At 47.5% G+C, this 22,620-nt stretch overlaps 1 protein-coding gene across 2 annotated transcripts in view; it reads right to left on the bottom strand.

Moving 5' to 3' along the window:
• Positions 1-1,607, bottom strand: part of FLT4 (fms related receptor tyrosine kinase 4) — a 45,247-nt gene extending 43,640 nt beyond the window's left edge. For both annotated transcript variants that reach the window (XM_055284922.1, XM_063642416.1), the window contains exon 1: positions 1,487-1,607. In XM_055284922.1, the coding sequence (XP_055140897.1) occupies positions 1,487-1,544 (58 nt within the window). In that variant the 5' untranslated portion in view covers positions 1,545-1,607. The remainder of the gene's footprint in view (positions 1-1,486) is intronic.
• Positions 1,608-22,620: the final 21,013 nt, after the last annotated feature.

Raw genomic sequence — 22,620 nt, 5'->3', positions numbered from 1 at the left:
TCTCTCTGCTTCCTCTCCAGCTACTCAGCTCAGCCTCAGACACTGCGCCCAGGCACCTTGTCCCATGTCTCCTCCAGGTTAAGCGTCTCCCATTCTACAGCCCTGCAGTCCAACCAAGGTCTACCAGCCGCTCAACAAATACATGCTGAGCACCTGTGAGAGCCTGGTCCTGGGCTGGGTCCAGGAGGGCCAAGGGCAGCGCCCTGATCTGACCTGCCCGACTCAGAGGCTCAGATAGATGCTCTCCTCCCTCCTGCCCTGGTTGAGCCAGACCTGCCCCCTCTCCTGTCCTCTGTCCTTCAGCCAGTGGACATACAGGTGGTGAGCAGAAGGCAGGCTTTGTCAGGCTTACTGTAGGCCTCCTGGGAACCTTGGGGAAGTGACACATGTCCTTGGTCTAAGCTTCTCTATGTGTAAAATGGGTCTGACACTCGCTGTGAGAATTACAAGCCAGTATTTAATTTCTATGGTGTGCAGAAATGTTGAGGTCCTCATCACTGACTTCAGGGCTCCGGGCACTCCCCTTCAGACACTGGAACCCCTGACTCCGCCCTTCCACCCTTTGATTTCCAGGGACACCAGCGCCGTGCGGACTCTCAGCTCATCTTCTCAGCTTCCTCCCTGACATCTCCATCCACTCCCTCTGCCCTTCCCGCATCCCCCCCAGTCCCTCTTTCCAACCCCTCCGCCTCCGCTTCAGGTCTGCGTCTCTCCTCGCCAGAGCCAAATTCCCAACACAAGCCGAACCCTGCCTCTCCTGTGCAGGGGACTCTCCCGTGGGGACCTCTGCTCCTCAGCTGGCCTTCAAGGCCCCTGTCCCCTCAAATCCGGGGACCCCTGGCCTTCCGCCCCTTCTGCGGCGCCGATAGCCCGCGATTCGCCTCCTCAAGATTCGCCTTAAGTTCCCGCGTGCACCTGCACCCGTCCGCCTGGGGCGCGCGGTAGTCCCCAGCCCCTGCCCCCGCAGTCGCCGGCCACGGGGACGTGGAAGCCCGTCTCGAGCGCCCTCTGGGGGACCGGCCGCGAGCGGAGACGCCGGGCGTCGGGAAGTGCGCACCCGAGTCTGGGGCCCGGCCGGGATCTCCGGTGCGCGTGGGTCGGGACCCAGCGGCGCGGCGCGGGGACCCCGCGGGGAAGCGAGTAAGGCCACGAAGGATCCGGGCTCGGCGCGCAGCCCGACAGGGCCCGGCTCCGAGGACGCCGAGCCACCGACGGAGAGGCCGATTCAGGGGCCGGGAGGGCTATCCCTGCGCCGAGGCGCGGCCCGGCGGCCCTGGCCCTGACCCGGCTGCAGTCCCCGTCCGCCCTTTCCTCATCCCGAGGTCCCGGGCCCCAAGCGCCGTGCTCCCTCCGGCGTCCGCGCACCAGGGCCACCGTGTCCCCCGCCCGTCCCCGTCGGAGCGGTCTCAGCGCCCGCCCCAGGTGCGCGGTACCCCCTCCCCGGCCAGCCCCGCGCTCGGAAGGGTGGCCCGCTCGCCGCGCTCACCGTCCAGGAGTCCCAGGAAGAGCCACAGTCGCAGGCACAGCGCGGCGCCCCGCTGCATCTCCGGCCGCTGCGCGTGGGTCCGACCTGAGCGGCCGCTGCTTGGGGCTGAAAGTGTCCGCGCGGGAGCGGGCGCTGGCTGGCCTGGGGCGGGGCGGGGCGGGGCGGGGCGGGGGCCGGAGGCGGGCCAGGGATTCAGGCCGCTCCCCGCGCCCCCCTCCCCCCCGTCCCGCCCAGCCCGCCGCGGGGCGTCCGGTCCACCCGAGCAGTGCGCGCTCTGCACCACGGGGTCTGGGCCCCCTCCTGGGCGGCTCCGGGCGCGGGGACGCGGGTAACGCAGACGGCCTCGGTGTGCGCTCCGGAGGTAATGGAGCCTGGTGGGCAAAGGGGAACAAAATGCGGCACGCGCCCTTTTCTGTCCGTCCTTTCCATCAATAAAATCCAGAGTAAGCAAAAAAGCAATACTTGTAAAAATAGCAGTATGTTACATCTTTGAAAATATTGGCACCAGCCGGGGCAACATAGGGAGACCTAGTCTCAAAAATAAACGAATAAATAAATATAATAAGCCGAGCTTGGTTGTGCGCGCTCGTAATCCCAGCTTCTGGGAGGGCTGAGGCAGGAGAATCGCTTGAACCCGGGAGAAGGAGGTTGCAGTGAGCTGAGATCGCGCCACTGCACTCCAGTCTGGGAGCCAAAAAAAAAAAAAACAAAAGCAAAAACAAAACCCGTTCAGCAGTGTTTAACTACCTGCACAGTGTGGATGGAAGCTGCACCCGGGAGCGGGACACCCGGGATAACCGACCCCCTCCCTGCAGGCCTGGCCTCCTAGCTTTAGAACTCCCCCAAATGTCTTGTTCTCAGCTCAATCAGGACCCGCCCCCACATTTTTAATAAAGCGACACTTTGCTTTTGCTTTCTGACTTGGCAATCCTCTTACAGACTTCCGTTCTCTTTTCAGTTTGTCTCTAGAATTTTCCTGTTTAATAATAAAGCCCATGACCATGACCGTCTCAACCTCCCTCCCGGCTTTTCGTTTCATTCACATTTTCCATCCCCCCACCCCCGGCCCCCAAAGCCCGTTCATCCTCGCCAAAAAGCAAGAGTAGATGTTCAATAACCACTACCAGCTCTCTCAAATCCAGGTAAGAATTGGCTATATTATTAAGCCAGAATCACAAATCAGTGCGGATAGTGTAGACAATTTAACAAATAAGGTTGGGGAAACTAGGTAACCAAGTGATACATGAGGTTAGGTATTTATCAATCATATATTGATTTTTTTTAGCTTTGAAAGATTTATTATGAGATGTAACACACTTATGGAAAGTACATAATATATCAGCATATTATAAACCTGAATTTTAAAGCAACAAACACCTGTGTTTCCATTCCCCAGGCCAAGGGACGTAGAATGACATCCCCACATCCCCTCACTTCCCGTCACAAATCCCTCACTAACCCCGGAAGATGTCCACTATCCTGGCATTATCATTTCCCTGCTTTTCTTTATCATTTTATCATCAAAATATATGTTTTGCTTTTTTTTTCAGAATATACTTTTTTTTTTTCCCTCAAACAAAGTCTCTCTCGTTGCCCAGGCTGGAGTGCAGTGGGACGATTTCACTGCACTGCACCCTCTGCCTCCCGGGGTCAAGCGATTCTCCCGCCTCAGCCTCCTGAGTACCTGGGATTCCAGGCGCCTGGCACCACGCCCAGCTAATTTTTGTATTTTTAGTAGAGATGAGGGTTTAACCATGTTGGCCAGGTTGGTCTCAAACTCCTGACCTTGTGATCTGCCCACCTCAGCCTCCCAAAGTGCTGGGATTATAGGCATGAGCCGCTGTGCCCGGCCCAGAATATACTTGTGTTTTTTTGTTGTTTTTTTAGACAGGGTCTCACTTTGTCACCCAGGCTGGAGTGCAGTGACATGATCTCTGCTCACTGCAGCCTCGACACCCCCCAGACTCAAAGGATCCTCCCACCTCAGCCTCCCAAGTAGCTGGGACCACAGGTGTGCGCCACCACACCCAGTGAATTTTTTGCATAGATGGGTTTTCGCCACGTTTTTGTCCAAGCTGTTCTTGAACTCCTGGGCTCAAGTGATCCACCTGCCTCAGCCTCGCAGAATGCTGGGATGACAGGGATGAGCCGCCGCATCCAGCCAGAATATGCTTTTAAAATGTTAAAGTATACTTAGACGACATAAGTGCAGATTTCTTTTTTTTTTTTGAGACGGAGTCTCGCTCTGTCGCCCAGGCTGGAGTGCAGTGGCGCAATCTCGGCTCACTGCAAGCTCTGCCTCCCGGGTTCACGCCATTCTCCTGCCTCAGCCTCTCCGAGTAGCTAAGACTACAGGCGCCCGCCACCACGCCCAGCTAATTTTTTGTATTTTTAGTAGAGAGGGGGTTTCACGGTGGTCTCGATCTCCTGACCTCGTGATCCGCCCGCCTCGGCCTCCCAAAGTGCTAGGATTACAAGCGTGAGCCACCGCGCCCGGCCAAGTGCAGATTTCTTAATTCATATATTGTGTACAGGTGAAGTCTGGGCTTTTAGTGTACCCGTCACCTGTATAGTGGACACTCTACCCAAAAGGTGATTTTTCAGCCCTTGCCCCTTTCCCTCCCTCCGTGCTTTTGGAGTCTCCAGTGTCTATTACTCCTCTCTGTGTGTTTATGTGTCCCTACTGTTTAGCTCACATTCTGCTTTTTTTTTTTTTTTTTTACTTTATCTCAGTGCCTTCATATCATTTATATTCTTTTGCTCAACACCGTTAATGAGATTAATCTATATTGCTATGATGATCTATACTTTGCTCATTTTCGTAACTTCATAGTTTTCTACAGTATGATACACCACAATTTGTCCAGCTACTGTTAATGGAAGTTTGAGTGGTTACCAGTTTCCAGCTTTTGCCACAACACTCTTGTATATGTTTGCTGGTATACACATGCTGTCTTCAACTTTGGTAGCCAGTGCCAAGTATTTTTTCAAGTTATTCGTACCATTTTGCATGTTCGTAGCAGTGTAAGCAGTTACCATTGCACCACACCTTTACCCACAGTGTTGTCAGTTTTGGTTTTTAAAATGTGGCCATTATAGTTGGTTTGCACTGGCATCTCATTGTGGTTTCATTAGCTTTTTTTTTTTTTTTTTTTTTTTTTTTTTTTTTTTTTTTTTTTTTTTTGAGACAGAGCCTTGCTCTGTTCCCAGGTTGGAGTGCAATGGTGCGGTCCTGGCTGGCTGCAACTTCCGCCTCCCAGGTTCAAGCAATTCTCCTGCCTCAGCCCCTGGAGAAGCTGGGATTACAGGCATATGCCACCACGCCCAGCTAATTTTTGTATTTTTAGTAGAGGCGGGATTTCACCATGTTAGCCAGGCTGGTCTCAAACTCCTGACCTCAGGTAATCCACCCGCCTCAGTCACCTGAAGTGCTGGGATTAACAGAGGTGAGCCACCATGCCTGATCTATTAGCTTTTCTTTAATTACCATTGCGGTTGGGCACATTTTTATAATTGGCCATTTAGATTTCAAGTCTTTTGCTCTTTACTACTCCCCATCTGTCTTTTTCTTATTGATTTGTAGGAGTTCTTTATATATTCTGGATATGAGTCTTTTGTCAGTTCCTTTATTATTGCTGTATAATGAAGTACTCCAAGATGTTGTGGGGCAAAGCAGCAGCTATTTCGTTTTGCTCATGCTTTTGAGAGTCAGGAATTTGACAGGGGCTTACTTAGCTGGGTTGGATGCCTGGTGGTTGGTGCTGGCTGTTGTCCGGAAGCTCAGCTGGGGCTGCCAACCAGTGCGCCCATTCAGTGTCTTTCCAGCATGACCATCCCACACTAGTTGAAGTTCTTGTGTAGCAGGTGGCTTCCCCAGAGTGACTATCCAAGAGAACTAGGTGGAAACTAGATAGTCTCGAAGAAGTCACAGCCTGCCCAGGGGACGTGTTCCCCACAATTGTTAGAGAGAGGCAAGCTCACGTGCAGAAGAGCATGTGGGATGGCAGGTACCGCCAAGGCCATCTGTGGAAAAGGTACTTGAGTGTGTTGTGCTACAAATCTCCTCTCTCATTCACTTCCTTACTGGTCTCTTTTTGGGAGGCAGGATTAAGATAGAAGATTTTAATTTTAACATAGCACCCTTATGAATTAGTTTCCTTATGGTTGGTGTTATTTGTGTTATTTTATTTTTTTATTATTATTTTTTGTTTGTGATGGAGCCTTGCTCTGTTGCCCAGGCTGGAGTGCAGTGGCAAGATCTTGGTTCACTGCAACCTCCGCCTCCTGGGTTCAAGCGATTCTCCTGCCTCAGCCTCCTGAGTAGCTGGGACTACAGGCGTGTGCCACCATGCCTGGCTAAATTTTGTATTTTTAGTAGAGATGGGGTTTTGTCATATTGGCCAGGCTGGTCTCGAACTCCTGACCTCAGGTGATCTGTCCACCTCAGCCTCCCCAAGTGCTGGGATTACAGGCGTGAGCCACCGCGCCTGGCCTTGTGTTATTTTAAAGAAAACTTTATCTTGATGTCATGAAGATATTTACTATTTTTTATCACTTATAAATGTTAATGTTTTATTTTCTCTTTCATATTTAGACCTACAGGCCCTGTAATTGCCTTTTCTGTGTAGCGTGAAGTAGGCGTGTGTGTTGAGTTTCTGTCTTTCACCCCATAAAGATATCTTGCTACTGGCCGGGCGCGGTGGCTCACACCTGTAATCCCAGCACTCTGGGAGGCCGAGGCAGGTGGATCACGAGGTCAGGAGATCGAGACCATCCTGGCTAACACGGTGAAACCCCATCTCTACCAAAAATACAAAAAAATTAGCCAGGTGTGGTGGCAGGCGCCTGTAGTCCCAGCTACTCAGGAGGCTGAGGCAGGAGAATGGCGTGAACCCGGGAGGCGGAGCTTGCAGTGAGCCGAAATCACGCCACTGCACTCCAGCCTGGGCGACAGAGCGAGACTCCGTCTCAGAAAAAAAAAAAAAAAGGTATCTTGCTATCTCATGACCATGATGAGGTCATTCATTCTTTCTACACTTTTCTCTAGCTCCCCCTCAGTCATACATTAACCATCTACACGGAATGGCTCATTTTCTCGGCTTTGTCTATTTTTGTACTGATACTGTCACCAAAACATCACAGGTTCAGTCCAGGTCCGGCCGCCCACCACACAGAAAGCCAGCGACAGAGGAGACAAGTGTTGTCAAGGAGGAACGTTTTAATCAGGTGCTGTGGCTGACGAATCCATCTCCCTGAGCAGCTAAAAGGAGGGCTTTATAGAGCAAGGAAGAAATGAAACAATGTGTAACAAAACAGAAACTAAGGAGGGCAAGGAAGCAATCATGATGAATGAAGGGGTCCAGCATCTCATTGTCTGGATGTGGAGATCTGGCGATTTTCAGTTCTTTGATACTTTATTTTTTATTTTTTTATTTTTTTAGAGGACTGAAGGTTGTTTCCTGAGGAAGGAACTCAGCTAAAACAAACTTAAAGTTCAAGCTTTAAGACCAGAAACATCCATTTCTACGTTTATCCAAAAAAATTGTCTGTGGGACAATTGAGTCAGTTTCAGTAGTACCTTATCTTCATTACCTTAGTTGTATAAAAATCTACATATCTGGAAGCGTAAGTTCTTCCAACCTGTTCCTCAAAAGTGACTTTGCAATTTTTCACAAGTTGAATTTTCATTTAAATTTTAGACTTATTTTTAATCAGCTTCCACACATACATGATATGCTGGGATTTTGATGAGAGTTACAATTAACCTATGACCAATTTGGGGCAAACCAACTTTCTTTTAATCCACAAACATGGAATCTCTCTTCATTTTTATTTTTAATATATGTGATGGTTAATACTGAGTGTCAACTTGATTGGATTGAAGGATGCAAAGTGTTGTTCCTGGGTGTGTCTGTGAGGGTGTCGCCAAAGGAGATGAACATTTGAGTCAGTGGGCTGGGAAAGGCAGACCCACCCTCAGTCCGTGTGAGCACCGTCTAATCAACTGCCAGCACGGCTAGAACAAAGCAGGCAGAAGAACGTGGAGGGACTGAAAGAATGTACTTTTTTTTTTTTTTTTTTTTTGAGACGGAGTTTCGCTCTTGTTGCCCAGGCTGGAGTGCAGTGGTGCAATCTTGGCTCACAGCAACTTCTGCCTCCCGGGTTCAAGTGATTCTCCTGCCTCAGCCTCAAGAGTAGCTGGGATTACAGGCATGCACCACCACACCCGGCTAATTTTGTATTTTTCGTAAAGATGGGGTTTCTCCATGTTGGTCAGGTTGGTCCCGAACTCCCGACCTCAGGTGATTCGCCCACGTTGGCCTCCCAAATTGCTGGGATTACAGGCGTGAGCCACTGCGCCCGGCCTCGTCTGTGTTTCTTAAATTAGTCTAGCTAATGGTGTGTCAGTTTCATTTATCTTGTCAAAAGGAAACTTTTTGTTTCGTTGAACTTTTAAAAAATTGTCTCTATTTTGTTTATTTCTGCACTGATCTTTATTATGTCTTTCCTTTTTACTAATTTTGGGTCTGGTTTGTTCTTGTTTTTTTTGAGGTGTACTGTTAGGTTGTTTATTTGAAATTTTTCTATTTTTTTGACGTAGGAGCTTATTGTTACAAACTTCCCTCTTAGTATTGCTTTTGCTGCAACCCTTAGGTTTTGGTGTGTTTCCGTAAAATTTTAAATTACCCTCTTAATTTCTCCTTTGACCATTCAGGAACACGTTTAATTTCCACATATTTGTATAGTTTCCAAAATTATCTTCTTATTGATTTTCTAGTTTTATTCCAGTGTGGTCAGCAAAGATACTTGATCTGATTTCAATTTGCTAGAATTTGTTGACACCTGTTTTGTGGCCTAAGATATGGTGTATCCTGAAGAATATTCTACGTGCTGATAAGAAGAATGTGTATTCAGTGAAACCCCGTCTCTACTAAAAATACAAAAAAAAAAAAAATAGGTTGTGGTGGCGGGCGCCTGTAGTCCCAGATACTCAGGAGGCTGAGGCAGGAGAATTGCTTGAACCCTGGAGGCAGAGCTTGCACTGAGCCGAGATCGCACCACTGCACTCCAGTCTGGGTGACAAAGCGAGACTCTGTCTCAAAAAAAAAAAAAAAAAAAAAAAAAAGAATATGTATTCTGGCCAGAGGTGGTGGCTCATGTCTGTAATCCCAGCACTTTGGGAGGCGGAGGCGGGAGGATCATGAGGTCAGGAGTTCGAGACCAGCCTGGCCAACATGATGAAACCCCGTTTCTACTAAAGATACAAAAAATTAGCTGGGTGTGATGGCACGTGCCTGTAATCCCAGCTACTCAGGAGGCTGAGGCAAGAGAATTGCTTGAACCTGGGAGGCCACTGCACTCCAGCCTGGGTGACAGAGCGAGATTCCGTCTCAAAAAAAAAAAAAAAGTATTCTGCGGCTGTTGGATGAAACGTTGTGTAAGTATCAGTTATGTCCATTTGGTCTAGAGTATAGGTTTAACTCCAGTGTTCTTTATTGATTTGCTCTTGGGGTCATCTGCCCACTGCTGGAAGTGGGGTGTTGAAGTCCCCTATTATCATCGGATTGCAGTCTGTTTCTCCCTTTAGATCTATTAGTATTTGCTTTCTACATTTGAGTGCTCTGGTATTGGGTACATTTATATTTATAATTGTGATATCCTTTTTCTGAATGGACTCCTTTGTCATAATATAATGACCTTGTTTGTATCTTTTTACATTTTCTGACTTCAAGTCTATTTTATCTAAGTATAGCTACTCTTCTTCTGTTTTAGTTCCCATTTGCGTAGAATATCTTTTTCTACCCCTTCACTTTCGGTCTACGTGTGTCCTTACAGCTGAGCTGAGGCAGCATAGAATTGAGTCTTGCCTTTTTATTTATTCAGACCCTCTACATCTTTGAGATAATTTAATCCATTTATATTTTAGGTTGTTATTGATAGGCCTGTACTTACTCCTGCCGTTTTGTTAAATTGTTTTCTAGTTGTTTTGTAGAGCTTCTGTTTTCCTCCTCTGTGGTTTGACGGCTTTCTACTCTGGTTTGGTTCTTTTCTTTTTATCTTTTGTGTATCTATTACAGGCTTTTGCTTTGTGATTACCCTGAGGCTTACATAAAACATCTTTTTTTTTTTGAGACGGAGTCTTGCTCTGTCGCCCAGGCTGGAGGGCGGTGGCGCGATCTCAGCTCACTGCAAGCTCCGCCTCCCGGGTTCACACCATTCTCCTGCCTCAGCCTCTCCCAGTAGCTGGGACTACAGGCGCCCGCCACCACGTCCGGCTAATTTTTTTGTATTTTTTTTAGTAGAGACGGGGTTTCACCGTGGTCTTGATCTCCTGACCTCATGATCTGCCCGCCTCGGCCTCCCAAAGTGCTGGGATTACAAGCGTGAGCCACCGCGCCCGGCCTCATAAAACATCTTATACTTATAACAAGTTGATTTAAGATGGTAATAGCTTAATTTTGATCTCATACAGAAACTCTCCATTTTTACTCTTCCTCCTCCCAGGTTTTATGGTTTTGATGCTGCACTTAATGTCTTTTAATAAAATGTATACTTTAGCAATTATTGTGCTTTATTTATTTATTTATTTATTATTTATTTATATTTATTTTATTTTATTTTTGAGATGGAGTCTCACTCTGTCGCCTAGGCTGGAATGCAGCGGCACAATGTCGGCTCACTGCAACCTCTGCCTCCCGGGTTCAAGCGATTCTCCTGCCTCAGCTTCTTCAGTAGCTGGGATTACAGGCACCCACCACCACACCCGGCTAATTTTTGTATTTTTAGCAGAGACCGGGTTTCACCATGTTGGTCAGGCTGGTCTCAAACTCCTGACCTCGTGATCCGCCCGCCTCGGCCTTCCAAAGTGCTGGGATTACATGCGTGAGCCACTGCGCCAGGCCTATTTATTTATTTATTTTTAGATGGAGTGGCAGATCTTGGCTCACCACAACCTCTGCCTCCCGGGTTCAAGTGATTCTCCTGCTTCAGCCTCCCGAGTAGCTGGGACTACAGGCGCGCATGCCACCAAGCCCGGCCAATTTTTGTATTTTTAGTAGAGACAGGGTTTCACTATGTTGGCCAGGCTGGTCTTGAACTCCTGACCTCGTGATCTGCCTGCCTTGGCCTCCCAAGTGCTGGGATTACAGGCGTTGAGCCACCGCGCCGGGCCTTAGTTATTTTTTAATAGATTTGACATTTGACCTTTCTTTTCTTTCTTAGTGACAGGATCTTGCTCTGTCCCCAGGCTGGAGTGATGGGTGATGTCCAGGATCTTTTTCATATGCGTGCTGGCTGTATCTCTTCTTTTGAAAAGTGTCTTTTCATGTCCTTTGCCCACTTTTAAATGGGGTTGTTTGTTTTTTGCTTTTGAATTTAAGTTTCTATTTCTTATTTTTAAAATTGTGGTAAAATACTCATAAAATTTACCATCTTAACCGTTTTTAGGTATACAACTTGGTGGCGTTAAGTATGATCACATTGTTGTGCTAACGTCACCCCCATCCGTATCTTCAGAGCTCTTTCCACCTTGCAAAATTGAAACCCTATACCCATTAAAAATAACTCCAGGCCATGAGCAGAGGCGTGTGCTGCGCCCGCGGGACAGCGGTACAGCGGCCCGGCCCGGGAAGCCGCGCAGCACGGCCGCTAGGGCTCAGGCCTGAGCTGGAGGCGCCGCGAGGCTTAGCGGCCGGGGCACACGCGCGGCTCCCTCCGTGGCCTGCCTGCCGGGCCGCTCCGCGGAAGGGTGGCCTCATCCGTGCGCGGGAGCCGGGCGCACAGCTCACCTGTTTGTGGCTTCTTCTGACCGCCCGCCGCCTCCTTCCTGCACTTGATTTCTCTCGCCTTATTGCTGGACGGTGGTGGAAGGGCAAGAAGGAACCGAGGACTCCTCTGGGTGTTCTGCTTTGTTTCCTTCTTGCAGCTTGGGAAGTGGGGGGCGTGGGATGGAAAAGAACCGGGACCTCCCTCCCTCCTCCTCCTCCCCACGTTCTTATACTAAGGAGCCTGCTCTGCCTGCAGTAAGCCCCTAATTTCCCTTCCTCTTTCCCCTCTATCAGAGTCCTCGCCCACCCCGTCGCCACCGCCACCCCCCACCCCGCTTCCCCACCGCCATCCCCCATCCCCCCCGTCCCCACCGCCACCCCCCACCCCGCTTCCCCACCGCCATCCCCCATCCCCCTGTCCCCACCGCCACCCCCATCCCCCCCGTCCCCACCACCACCCCCTATCCCCCCCGTCCCCACCGCCATCCCCCATCCCCCCCGTCCCCACCGCCATCCCCCATCCCCCCGTCCCCACCGCCACCCCCCATCCCCCCGTCCCCACCGCCACCCCCATCCCCTCCCGTCCCCACCGCCACCCCCATCCCCTCCCGTCCCCACCGCCACCCCCATCCCCCCCGTCCCCACCGCCACCCCCCATCCCCCCGTCCCCACCGCCACCCCCCATCCCCCCGTCCCCACCGCCACCCCCATCCCCTCCCGTCCCCACCACCACTCCCCACCCCGCTTCCCCACCGCCTCCCCCCACCCCCCCCCCCCACGTCCCCACCTCTCCGCCTCCCCCGCCCACCGCCTTCCCGCCAAGCCAGGGGAGACAACGATCCCCAGCTTGTAAAGAAAAGTAAAATCGGCTGGGCGCGGTGGCTCACAAGTGAGGCCCAGGCGAGAGGATCGCTTGAGCCCAGAAGTTCGAGACCAGCCCGGGGAACATGGCGAAACTCAGTCTACAACAAAATTAGTCAAGCGTGGTGGCGCACACCTGTAATCCCAGCTATTAGGGAGGCTGAGGTGGGAGGACCACCTGAACCCGGGAGGCAGAGGCTGCGGTAAGCAGTGAGATCGTGCCACTGCACTCCAGCCTGGGCGACAGAGTGAGACTCTCAAAAACAAACAAACAAAACAATTAGCAGCTCTGCTACACACCAACATTAGCCATAAGCAATGAAGTTGAAACTTTACCTCACACTATAGACAAAAATTAACTTAAAATGGATCAAAAATTAACTCAAGGCCTAAATGTAAAAGTGAAAATATAAACTTTTGAGGAAAGTCAAGTAGTAAATCTTCATTTGGCAATAGAAGCTTAGCTAGGATATGCAAGAAAAGAAAAACTGCGTGCAAGAAAAGAAAAAACGGATAAGTTGGACGTCAAAATGAAGACATTTTTGTGCATCAAAGGACATTATACATTTAAAAAACCATGGAATGAGAGAAAATATTTGTAAATCAAATGTTTGTTAAGGAACTTTATCTAGAATCTATACAGAACTGTTACAACTCAATAATAAAAAGACCACAAATAACCCAATTAAACATGTGCAAAGGATCTTAATAATTTCTCCAAAGAAGATGTGCAAATGGCCAAATCAGCACATGAAAAGATGCTCAGTATCATTATCCATCAAGGAAGTGCAAATGTAAGCCACGAGATACCACTTTATTCCAACTAGGATGACCATAAGCAAAACAATGGAAAATAAACATTGTTGGCAAAGATGTGGAGAAATCAGAGTTCTCATCTACTGCTGGTGGGAATGGTAAGTGGTACAGTCACCTTAGAAACATTATGGCGCTTCCTGAAAATGTTAAACATCAAGTTACCATATGACCCAGCAATTTCCCTCGCAGGCATACATAGATCCAGGAGAAATGAAATGAAAATGTAGGCCCACACAGAAATGTGTGCACAAATGTTTATAGCAGCATTATTCAGAATAACCCAAAGATGGAAACAATTCAAATGTCCATCAACTAGTGAATGATAAATAACACGTGGTATATTCACACGGTGGAATATTCTCACATGGTAAGAAATGAGGTATAACAGAGGAATCTTGAAAACATTACGCTAATTGAAAGAAGCCAGTCAGGGCCGGGCGCAGCGGCTCACACCTGTAATCCCAGCACTTTGGGAGGCCGAGGTGGGCGAATTGCCTGAGCTCAGAAGTTCCAGACCAACCTGGGCAACGTGATGAAACTCCGTCTCTACGAAAATACAAAAAAAAAAAAGTAGCCAGGCATGGTGGTGGGCGCCTAGCTACTCGGGAGGTTGAGGCAGGAGAATCGCTTGAACCCAGGAGGCGGACCTTGCAGTGAGCTGAGATCGCGCCACTGCACTCTAGCCTGGGCGACAGAGCGAGACTCCATCTCAAAAAAAAAAGAAAAAGAAAAAAGAAAAGAAGAAGCCAGTCTCAAAAAAACTCACATATTATACTAGTTCATTTGTATGAAATGTCCAGAGTAGGAAACTATGTAGACAATAGATTACTGGTTGTTTATTGGTTTGGGTAGGGGGAGGGGATGGAAGCGTAAGGGAGTGATACCTAAAGAGTGTGGGGTTTCTTTCTAGTGGCAGAAACATTCTCAAATTGACTGTGCTGATGGTTGCACCACTCTGTGAATATACTGAAAGCCACATTAAGTATATGGTATGTGAATTATGTCTCAATAAAGTTGTTACCAAAAAATTGACAGCACAGTTTACACAGGTCAAATAGTTAAGAAATACATAAACACGACAATCAATGTGGCATTTTACCCTGAACAAGACCTCAAGGCTGCTTGTTAAAGTGGTTTTGGAAGGGCTGTAGCTTATGGTTTACTGTGAGGTGGTAGAAGGGAGGTTATCTGAAATTGGGTGGGGTGGAAGTTTGTCCTGCCAAATATGCATGGCTGTGGCTCGTCACACACCCAGTTGGAAGTGTGTGCATGTGCTTTTTGTGCACTTCTACATTGCTTGAGCATGCACTTAGTGTTTTTTGCAAATGAAATCATGTATGAACAAATGCAAAAGTCACATTATGCTCAAATTCCCTCCAATATGTCAGTGTATTGAATAAAATGCCAATATTTATTTATTTAGAGACGGAGTTTTGTTCTTTTCACCCAGGCTGGAGTGAAGCGGCACGATCTCGGCTCACTGCAACCTTGGCCTCCCAAGTTCAAGTGATTCTCCTGCCTCAGCCTCCTGAGTAGCTGGGATTACGGGCACCTGCCATCATGCCCAGCTAATTTTTGTTTTACGTTTTTTTTTTTTTTTTGAGACGGAGTCTCACTCTTGTTGCCCAGGCTGGAGTGCAATGGTGCAATCTTGGCTCACTGCAACCTCTGCCTTCCAGGTTCAAGTGATTCTCCTACCTCAGCCTCCGAAGTAGCTGGGATTACAGGTGCCTGCCACAATGCCCAGCTAATTTTTCTATTTTTGGTATAGACAGGGTTTCACCATGTTGGCCAGGCTGATCTTGAACTCCTGACCTTAGGTGATCCACCTGCCCTGGCCTCCTTAAGTGCTGTGATTATAGGCGTGAGCCACCGTGCCTGGCCCTAATATTTAAAACAAGTATTATAGCATAACTGACTGTAGCTGTGTGCTTATATTTAAAATGTCTCTTGGCTTAAGAAAAACAGACCGACAATCTTCGACTTTAGTCCATTTACATTTAATGTAATTACAGATATATTTGGGTTTACATCTACCATATTACTATTTGTTTTCTATTTGTTTCATCATTCTGTGGTTCATTTATTCCTTCTTTCTTACGTTTTATGGATCCATCAAGTGTTTTTTTATAATTTTATTTTTTCTCTTCTATTAATGTGGTAGATGGCAAAGATGGCCACATGCCTTACTACTCCTTGTATTCATGCACTTTTACAATGTGCGTTTGCAGCTTCTCCTGTTAAGGATGGAAGTCAGGGGCCGGGCGCGGTGGCTCACGCCTGTAATCCCAGCACTTTGGGAGGCCGAGGCGGGTGGATCACAAGGTCAGGAGTTCGAGACCATCCTGGGTAACACGGTGAAACCCCGTCTCTACTAAAAATACAAAAACATTAGCTGGGCGTGGTGGCAGGTACCTGTAATCCTAGCTACTCGGGAGGCTGAGGCAAGAGAATTGCCTGAGCCCAGTAGGTGGAAGTTGCAGTGAGCTGAGATCGCACCACTGCACTCCAGCCTGGGTGAGAGAGAGACTCTGTCTCAAAAAAAAATAAATAAATAAAAAAAGGAATTGAAGTCAATTTCTTCTCCCTTGAAAAAAAAAACGGCCTCTTACTTTAGCCAAGTTAATTTAATTCAGCAAAAGTGACAATGTGAAGACCTTGTCCCTTTACAATCTTTGTAGCATGCCCAGGTTAGCCTGCTGGAGGATGGGAAAGAGAAGGAGGATCACAAAGGATGAATGACTCAACTGTGAATTTCAGATTAAATGTTCTCAAATGCAGAGCAGAGCAAACATCCTGAAAACTGGAAGACTTGATTTGCAAGTGCTCGGTGGTAGACAAAGAAATACTTTTGCTTTGAACTCTGAAAAAGTCAAGCTTGGAGGACTCAGACCACGGAGTTTATAAAATGAAGGCATGAAGTAGGAAAGGAAGCAGCTATGGCATAAGAGCCATTTCCCCTGGGAAAGTTGTGCATGCCATAGGAACACAGGAAGAAGAGAATGAGACAGGACCCTAGGAGCAGGCAGATGAGGCCTGGGTCTTCTCAGGGGTTCTGTGTCCCCAGTACTTGGGCCTTGGCCCAGGAAGACACAAGGCGTGTGACAGCGGGTGGAGGACATCTCAGGCTGTGGAGGCAGTGCTTTGTGTGTTTGAGGCTTATCACGTGAGCACTGCACAGAACCCCACAGCCAGCACAGGGCTGGAGCACCTGCCCCATGGACAGCAGACATTTGAGGGCCAAGGGAAATGGCCACAGCGATAGGCCCAAGGAGGCTTCCCAGAGAAAGCCGTGCGCAGTGCAGGCCGGGCAGGCTGGAAAGGGGTCTCTGGGTCAGTCCCCACAGCACACGCCCCGCAGCTGTGGCCTGGCAGAGGATCAGACCGGCCACACTGGAAGGGTCAAAGACAGAGGAGACCCCAACCCTTCCCGGTGCTGGAGAGTGAACTTTGAGAGCCTGTGCAACGTCCAGACTTGGATCACTCAGAGAGGCAGAGAGACAATGAGGATGGGGGGAACCTTGACACTCCAGCCGTTGACCCAAGGGAGCCCGTGCTAGCCTGGGAGGCGCTGCGATCTAATCTAGAAACAGCTGAACAAACTGTAGGCACAAGTTTGTTTGTTGACACTATCTGTGGAAATGAGGGATGGTGTTGACAGCAATTTCATTCATTGATGGACAAAGAACTTCTGTGCCTCTGAGTTGTAGTATGTAAATGTCAAAACCTCCACATTGATGTGAGAGAGGAAAAAGCCCCAGGAAGGGTTTGGTCACATAATAGACTATGCAGAGCGGACTCCCAGATGGCCATGGAGCGAATGTGGTCAGTTTTTGGGTACTGAGGTGGGGAGATGGCCACAAGCTACCTTTGGGTGAAAAAGGCAAGTGACAGAACTAGAGGGGCAGTGTAATCCCCTCCAGTGAGAAAGAGGAGAGAAAGCAGAAAGGAAGGGAGGAAGGGAGGCAGGCAGGCTAGAAGGAATGAATCTGGGGGCCTGCCAGTTGAGCCATCTGCCCTGTGGTCAGGACAGCTGCTGGCCCAGGCTCAGGGTGCCCCTCTGAATGAAGAAAAGGAAGACTCAGACGGCACCCCACGGCCCAACCTCATTCCATCCCCACAACTCAGGGCACGCCTGTGACTGACTTCCTTCCTCCTGAAATCGGCCCCCCTAGGGATAGGAGTCCGTCCTCAGACCTCTAAAGGGCTCTGTGGGAAACAAGGTTTGAGTCCTTCTTCCTGGCTCTGGGGACAGAGTCAGATACCATGCACCAAAGCTTCAAGATGGTTCCATTTTATCTGAAGCAACGTGTTTCTGAAGATCCTACACAATTCTATATGTATATTTATCACGACTAACCTTTCACTTAGGGGTGTGTGTGTGTGTGTGTGTGTCATACCTTTCACTTGGAGTGTGTGTGTATGTGTGTGTGTCATACCTTTCACTTGGGGTGTGTGTGTGTGTCACACCTTTCACTTAGGGGTGTGTGTGTGTGTGTCATACCTTTCACTTAGGGGGGTGTGTGTCATACCTTTCACTTGGGGTGTGTGTGTCATACCTTTCACTTAGGGGGGTGTGTGTCATACCTTTCACTTGGGGTGTGTGTGTCATACCTTTCACTTAGGGGGGTGTGTGTCATACCTTTCACTTAGGGGTGTGTGTGTCATACCTTTCACTTGGGGTGTGTGTGTATGTGTGTGTGTCATACCTTTCACTTGGGGTGTGTGTGTGTGTCACACCTTTCACTTAGGGGTGTGTGTGTGTCATACCTTTCACTTAGGGGGGTGTGTGTCATACCTTTCACTTGGGGTGTGTGTGTCATACCTTTCACTTAGGGGGGTGTGTGTCATACCTTTCACTTAGGGGTGTGTGTGTCATACCTTTCACTTGGGGTGTGTGTGTGTATGTGTGTGTGTCACACCTTTCACTTAGGGGTGTGTGTGTGTGTGTCATACCTTTCACTTAGGGGTGTGTGTGTGTGTATGTCTGTGTGTGTCATACCTTTCACTTAGGGGTGTGTGTGTGTGTCATACCTTTCACTTGGGGGGATGTGTGTGTGTGTGTCATACCTTTCACTTAGGGGTGTGTGTGTGTGTGTCATACCTTTCACTTAGGGGTGTGTGTGTGTGTGTGTGTCATACCTTTCACTTAGGGGTGTGTGTGTGTGTGTGTGTCATACCTTTCACTTAGGGGTGTGTGTGTGTGTATGTCTGTGTGTGTCATACCTTTCACTTAGGGGTGTGTGTGTGTGTGTCATACCTTTCACTTAGGGGTGTGTGTGTGTGTGTCATACCTTTCACTTAGGGGTGTGTGTGTGTGTGTGTCATACCTTTCACTTAGGGGTGTGTGTGTGTCATACCTTTCACTTGGGGGGATGTGTGTGTGTGTGTCATACCTTTCACTTAGGGGTGTGTGTGTGTGTGTATCATACCTTTCACTTAGGGGTGTGTGTGTGTGTGTGTCATACCTTTCACTTAGGGGTGTGTGTGTGTGTGTGTGTGTCATACCTTTCACTTAGGGGTGTGTGTGTGTGTGTCATACCTTTCACTTAGGGGTGTGTGTGTGTGTGTCACACCTTTCACTTGGGGGGAAGTGTGTGTGTGTGTGTCATACCTTTCACTTAGGGGTGTGTGTGTGTGTGTGTGTCATACCTTTCACTTGGGGGGATGTGTGTGTGTGTGTGTGTCATACCTTTCACTTAGGGGTGTGTGTGTGTGTGTGTGTCATACCTTTCACTTAGGGGTGTGTGTGTGTGTGTGTCATACCTTTCACTTAGGGGTGTGTGTGTGTGTGTGTGTCATACCTTTCACTTAGGGGTGTGTGTGTGTGTGTGTGTCATACCTTTCACTTAGGGGTGTGTGTGTGTGTGTGTCATACCTTTCACTTAGGGGTGTGTGTGTGTGTGTGTGTCATACCTTTCACTTAGGGGTGTGTGTGTGTGTGTGTGTCATACCTTTCACTTAGGGGTGTGTGTGTGTGTGTGTCATACCTTTCACTTAGGGGTGTGTGTGTGTGTGTGTGTCATACCTTTCACTTAGGGGTGTGTGTGTGTGTGTGTGTGTGTCATACCTTTCACTTAGGGGTGTGTGTGTGTGTCATACCTTTCACTTTAAAACCGTCTTTCATTTTCTCCACGACCTTGCGTCTTCTACCTCACAGATTCTCAGACATTGACTTGTTTGAGTTTCTCAGCTCTAGCACCAGCGCTGCTACTTAAAGCATGCCCATCTCTCACTGTGATAAGCACCAAAAAGCAGCGTGCTCACGGAAAGCACTTGCAGAAGCGAGGGGCTGGGACACAGCTGCCGGGATTCAAGACGCTGAGGAAGCAACTGTGCCAACAATTTGCTGACTGCCTCCATGGCGCCACCGTGTGGCCATATTGTGCCACGTGTCCACACGCCTAAGACCTGTCATCTTTAAGATCACTCCGCCAGTATTTTCTGATGGTAGATTGTATTTCTGTGGGATCGGTGGTGATATCCCCTTTTTCATTTTTTATTGCATCTATTTGATTCTTCTCTCTTTTCTTCTTTATTAGTCTTGCTAGCGGTCTATCAATTTTGTTGATCTTTTCAAAAAACCAGCTCCTGGATTCATTAATTTTTTGAAGGGTTTTTTGTGTCTCTATTTCCTTCAGTTCTGCTCTGATTTTAGTTATTTCTTCCCTTCTGCTAGCTTTTGAATGTGTTTGCTCTTGCTTTTCTAGTTCTTTTAATTGTGATGTTAGGGTGTCAATTTTGGATCTTTCCTGCTTTCTCTTGTGGGCATTTAGTGCTATAAATTTCCCTCTACACACTGCTTTCAATGTGTCCCAGAGATTCTGGTATGTTGTGTCTTTGTTCTCGTTGGTTTCAAAGAACATCTTTATTTCTGCCTTCATTCCTTATGTACCCAATAGTCATTCAGGAGCAGGTTGTTCAGTTTCCATGTAGTTGAGCGGTTTTGAGTGAGTTTCTTAATCCTGAGTTCTAGTTTGATTGCACTGTGGTCTGAGAGACAGTTTGTTATAATTTCTGTTCTTTTACATTTGCTGAGGAGAGCTTTACTTCCAACTATGTGGTCAATTTTGGAATAGGTGTGGTGTGGTGCTGAAAAAAATGTATATTCTGTTGATTTGGGGTGGAGAGTTCTGTAGATGTCTATTAGGTCCACTTGGTGCAGAGCTGAGTTCAATTCCTGGATATCCTTGTTAACTTTCTGTCTCGTTGATCTGTCTAATGTTGACAGTGGGGTGTTAAAATCTCCCATTATTATTGTGTGGGAGTTTAAGTCCCTTTGTAGGTCACTCAGGACTTGCTTTATGAATCTGGGTGCTCCTGTGTTGGGTGCATATATATTTAGGATAGTTAGCTTTTCTTGTGGAATTGATCCCTTTACCATTATATAATGGCTTTCTTTGTCTCTTTTGATCTCTGTTGGTTTAAAGTCTATTTTATCAGAGACTAGGATTGCAACCCCTGCCTTTTTTTGTTTTCCATTTGCTTGATAGATCTTCCTCCATCCCTTTATTTTGAGTCTATGTGTGTCTCTGCAAGTGAGATGGGTTTCCTGAATACAGCACACTGATGGGTCCTGACTCCTTATCCAGTTTGCCAGTCTGTGTCTTTTGATTGGAGCATTTAGCCCATTTACATTTAAAGTTAATATTGTTATGTGTGAATCTGATCCTGTCATTATGATGTTAGTTGGTTATTTTGCTCGTTAGTTGATGCAGTTTCTTCCTAGCCTCAATGGTCTTTACAATTTGGCATGTTTTTGCAGGGGCTGGTACCGGTTGTTCCTTTCCATGTTTAGTGCTTCCTTCAGGAGCTCTTGTAGGGCAGGCCTGGTGGTGACAAAATCACTCAGCATTTGCTTGTCTGTAAAGTATTTTATTTCTCCTTCACTTATGAAGCTTAGTTTGGCTGGATATGAAATTCTGGGTTGAAAATTCTTTTCTTTAAGAATGTTGAATATCGGCCCCCACTCTCTTCTGGCTTGTAGAGTTTCTGCCGAGAGATCCGCTGTTAGTCTGATGGGCTTCCCTTTGTGGGTAACCTGACCTTTCTCTCTGGCTGCCCTTAACATTTTTTCCTTCATTTCAACTTTGGTGAATCTGACAATTATGTGTCTTGGAGTTGCTCTTCTCGAGGAGTATCTTTGTGGCGTTCTCTGTATTTCCTGAATCTGAATGTTGGCCTGCCTTGCTAGATTGGGGAAGTTCTCCTGGATAATATCTTGCAGAGTGTTTTCCAACTTGGTTGCATTCTGCAAATAAACTAGAAAATCTAGAAGAAATGGATAAATTCCTTGACAAATACACCCTCCCAAGACTAAACTAGGAAGAAGTTGAATCTCTGAATAGTCCAATAACAGGCTCTGAAACTGTGGCAATAATCAATAGCTTACCAACCAAAAAGAGTCCAGGACCTGATGGATTCGCAGCCGAATTCTACCGGAGGTACAAGGAGGAACTGGTACCATTCCTTCTGAAACTATTCCAATAGATAGAAAAAGAGGGAATCCTCCCTAACACATTTTATGAAGCCAGCATCGTCCTGATACCAAAGCCTGGCAGAGACATAACCAAAAAAGAGAATTTCAGACCAATATCCTTGATGAACATTGATGCAAAAATCCTCAATAAAATACTGGCAAACCGAATCCAGTAGCACATCAAAAAGCTTATACACCATGATCAAGTGGGCTTCATCCCTGGGATGCAAGGCTGGCTCAACATATGCAAATCAATAAATGTAATCCAGCATATAAACAGAACCAAAGACAAAAACCACGTGATTATCTCAACAGATGCAGAAAAGGCCTTTGACAAAATTCAACAACGCTTCATGCTAAAAACTCTCAATAAATTAGGTATTGATGGGACGTATCTCAAAATAATAAGAGCTGTCTATGACAAACCCACAGCCAATATCATACTGAATGGGCAAAAACTGGAAGCATTCCCTTTGAAAACTGGCACAAGACAGGGATGCCCTCTCTCACCACTCCTATTCAACATAGTGCTGGAAGTTCTCGCCAGAGCAATCAGGCAGGAGAAGCAAATAAAGGGTATTCAATTAGGAAAAGAGGAAGTCAAATTGTCCCTGTTTGCAGATGACATGATTGTATATCTAGAAAACCCCATCATCTCAGCCCAAAATCTCCTTAAGCTGATTACCAACTTCAGTAAAGTCTCAGGATACAAAATCAATGTACAAAAATCACAAGCTTTCTTGTACACCAATCACAGACAAACGGAGAGCCAAATCATGAGTGAACTCCCATTCATAATTGCTTCAAAGAGAATAAAATACCTAGGAATCCAACTTACAAGGGACATGAAGGACCTCTTCAAGAACTACAAACCACTGCTCAATGAAATAAAAGAGGATACAAACAAATGGAAGAACATTCCATGCTCATGGGTTGGAAGAATCAATATCGTGAAAATGGCCATACTGCCCAAGGTAATTTATAGATTCAGTGCCATCCCCATCAAGCTACCAATGACTTTCTTCACAGAATTGGAAAAAACTACTTTAAAGTTCATATGGAACCAAAAAAGAGCCCGCATCGCCAAGTCAATCCTAAGCCAAAACAACAAAGCTGGAAGCATCACGCTACCTGACTTCAAACTATACTACAAGGCTACAGTAACCAAAACAGCATGGTACTGGTACCACAACAGAGACATAGATCAATGG

The sequence above is a fragment of the Symphalangus syndactylus genome, chromosome 7 (genome assembly GCF_028878055.3).
Source record: "Symphalangus syndactylus isolate Jambi chromosome 7, NHGRI_mSymSyn1-v2.1_pri, whole genome shotgun sequence".
NCBI classification, from domain to species: Eukaryota; Metazoa; Chordata; class Mammalia; order Primates; family Hylobatidae; genus Symphalangus; species Symphalangus syndactylus.
The sequence above is the reverse complement of the archived record's forward strand: the minus strand, read 5'-3'. Positions and strand labels throughout refer to the sequence as shown.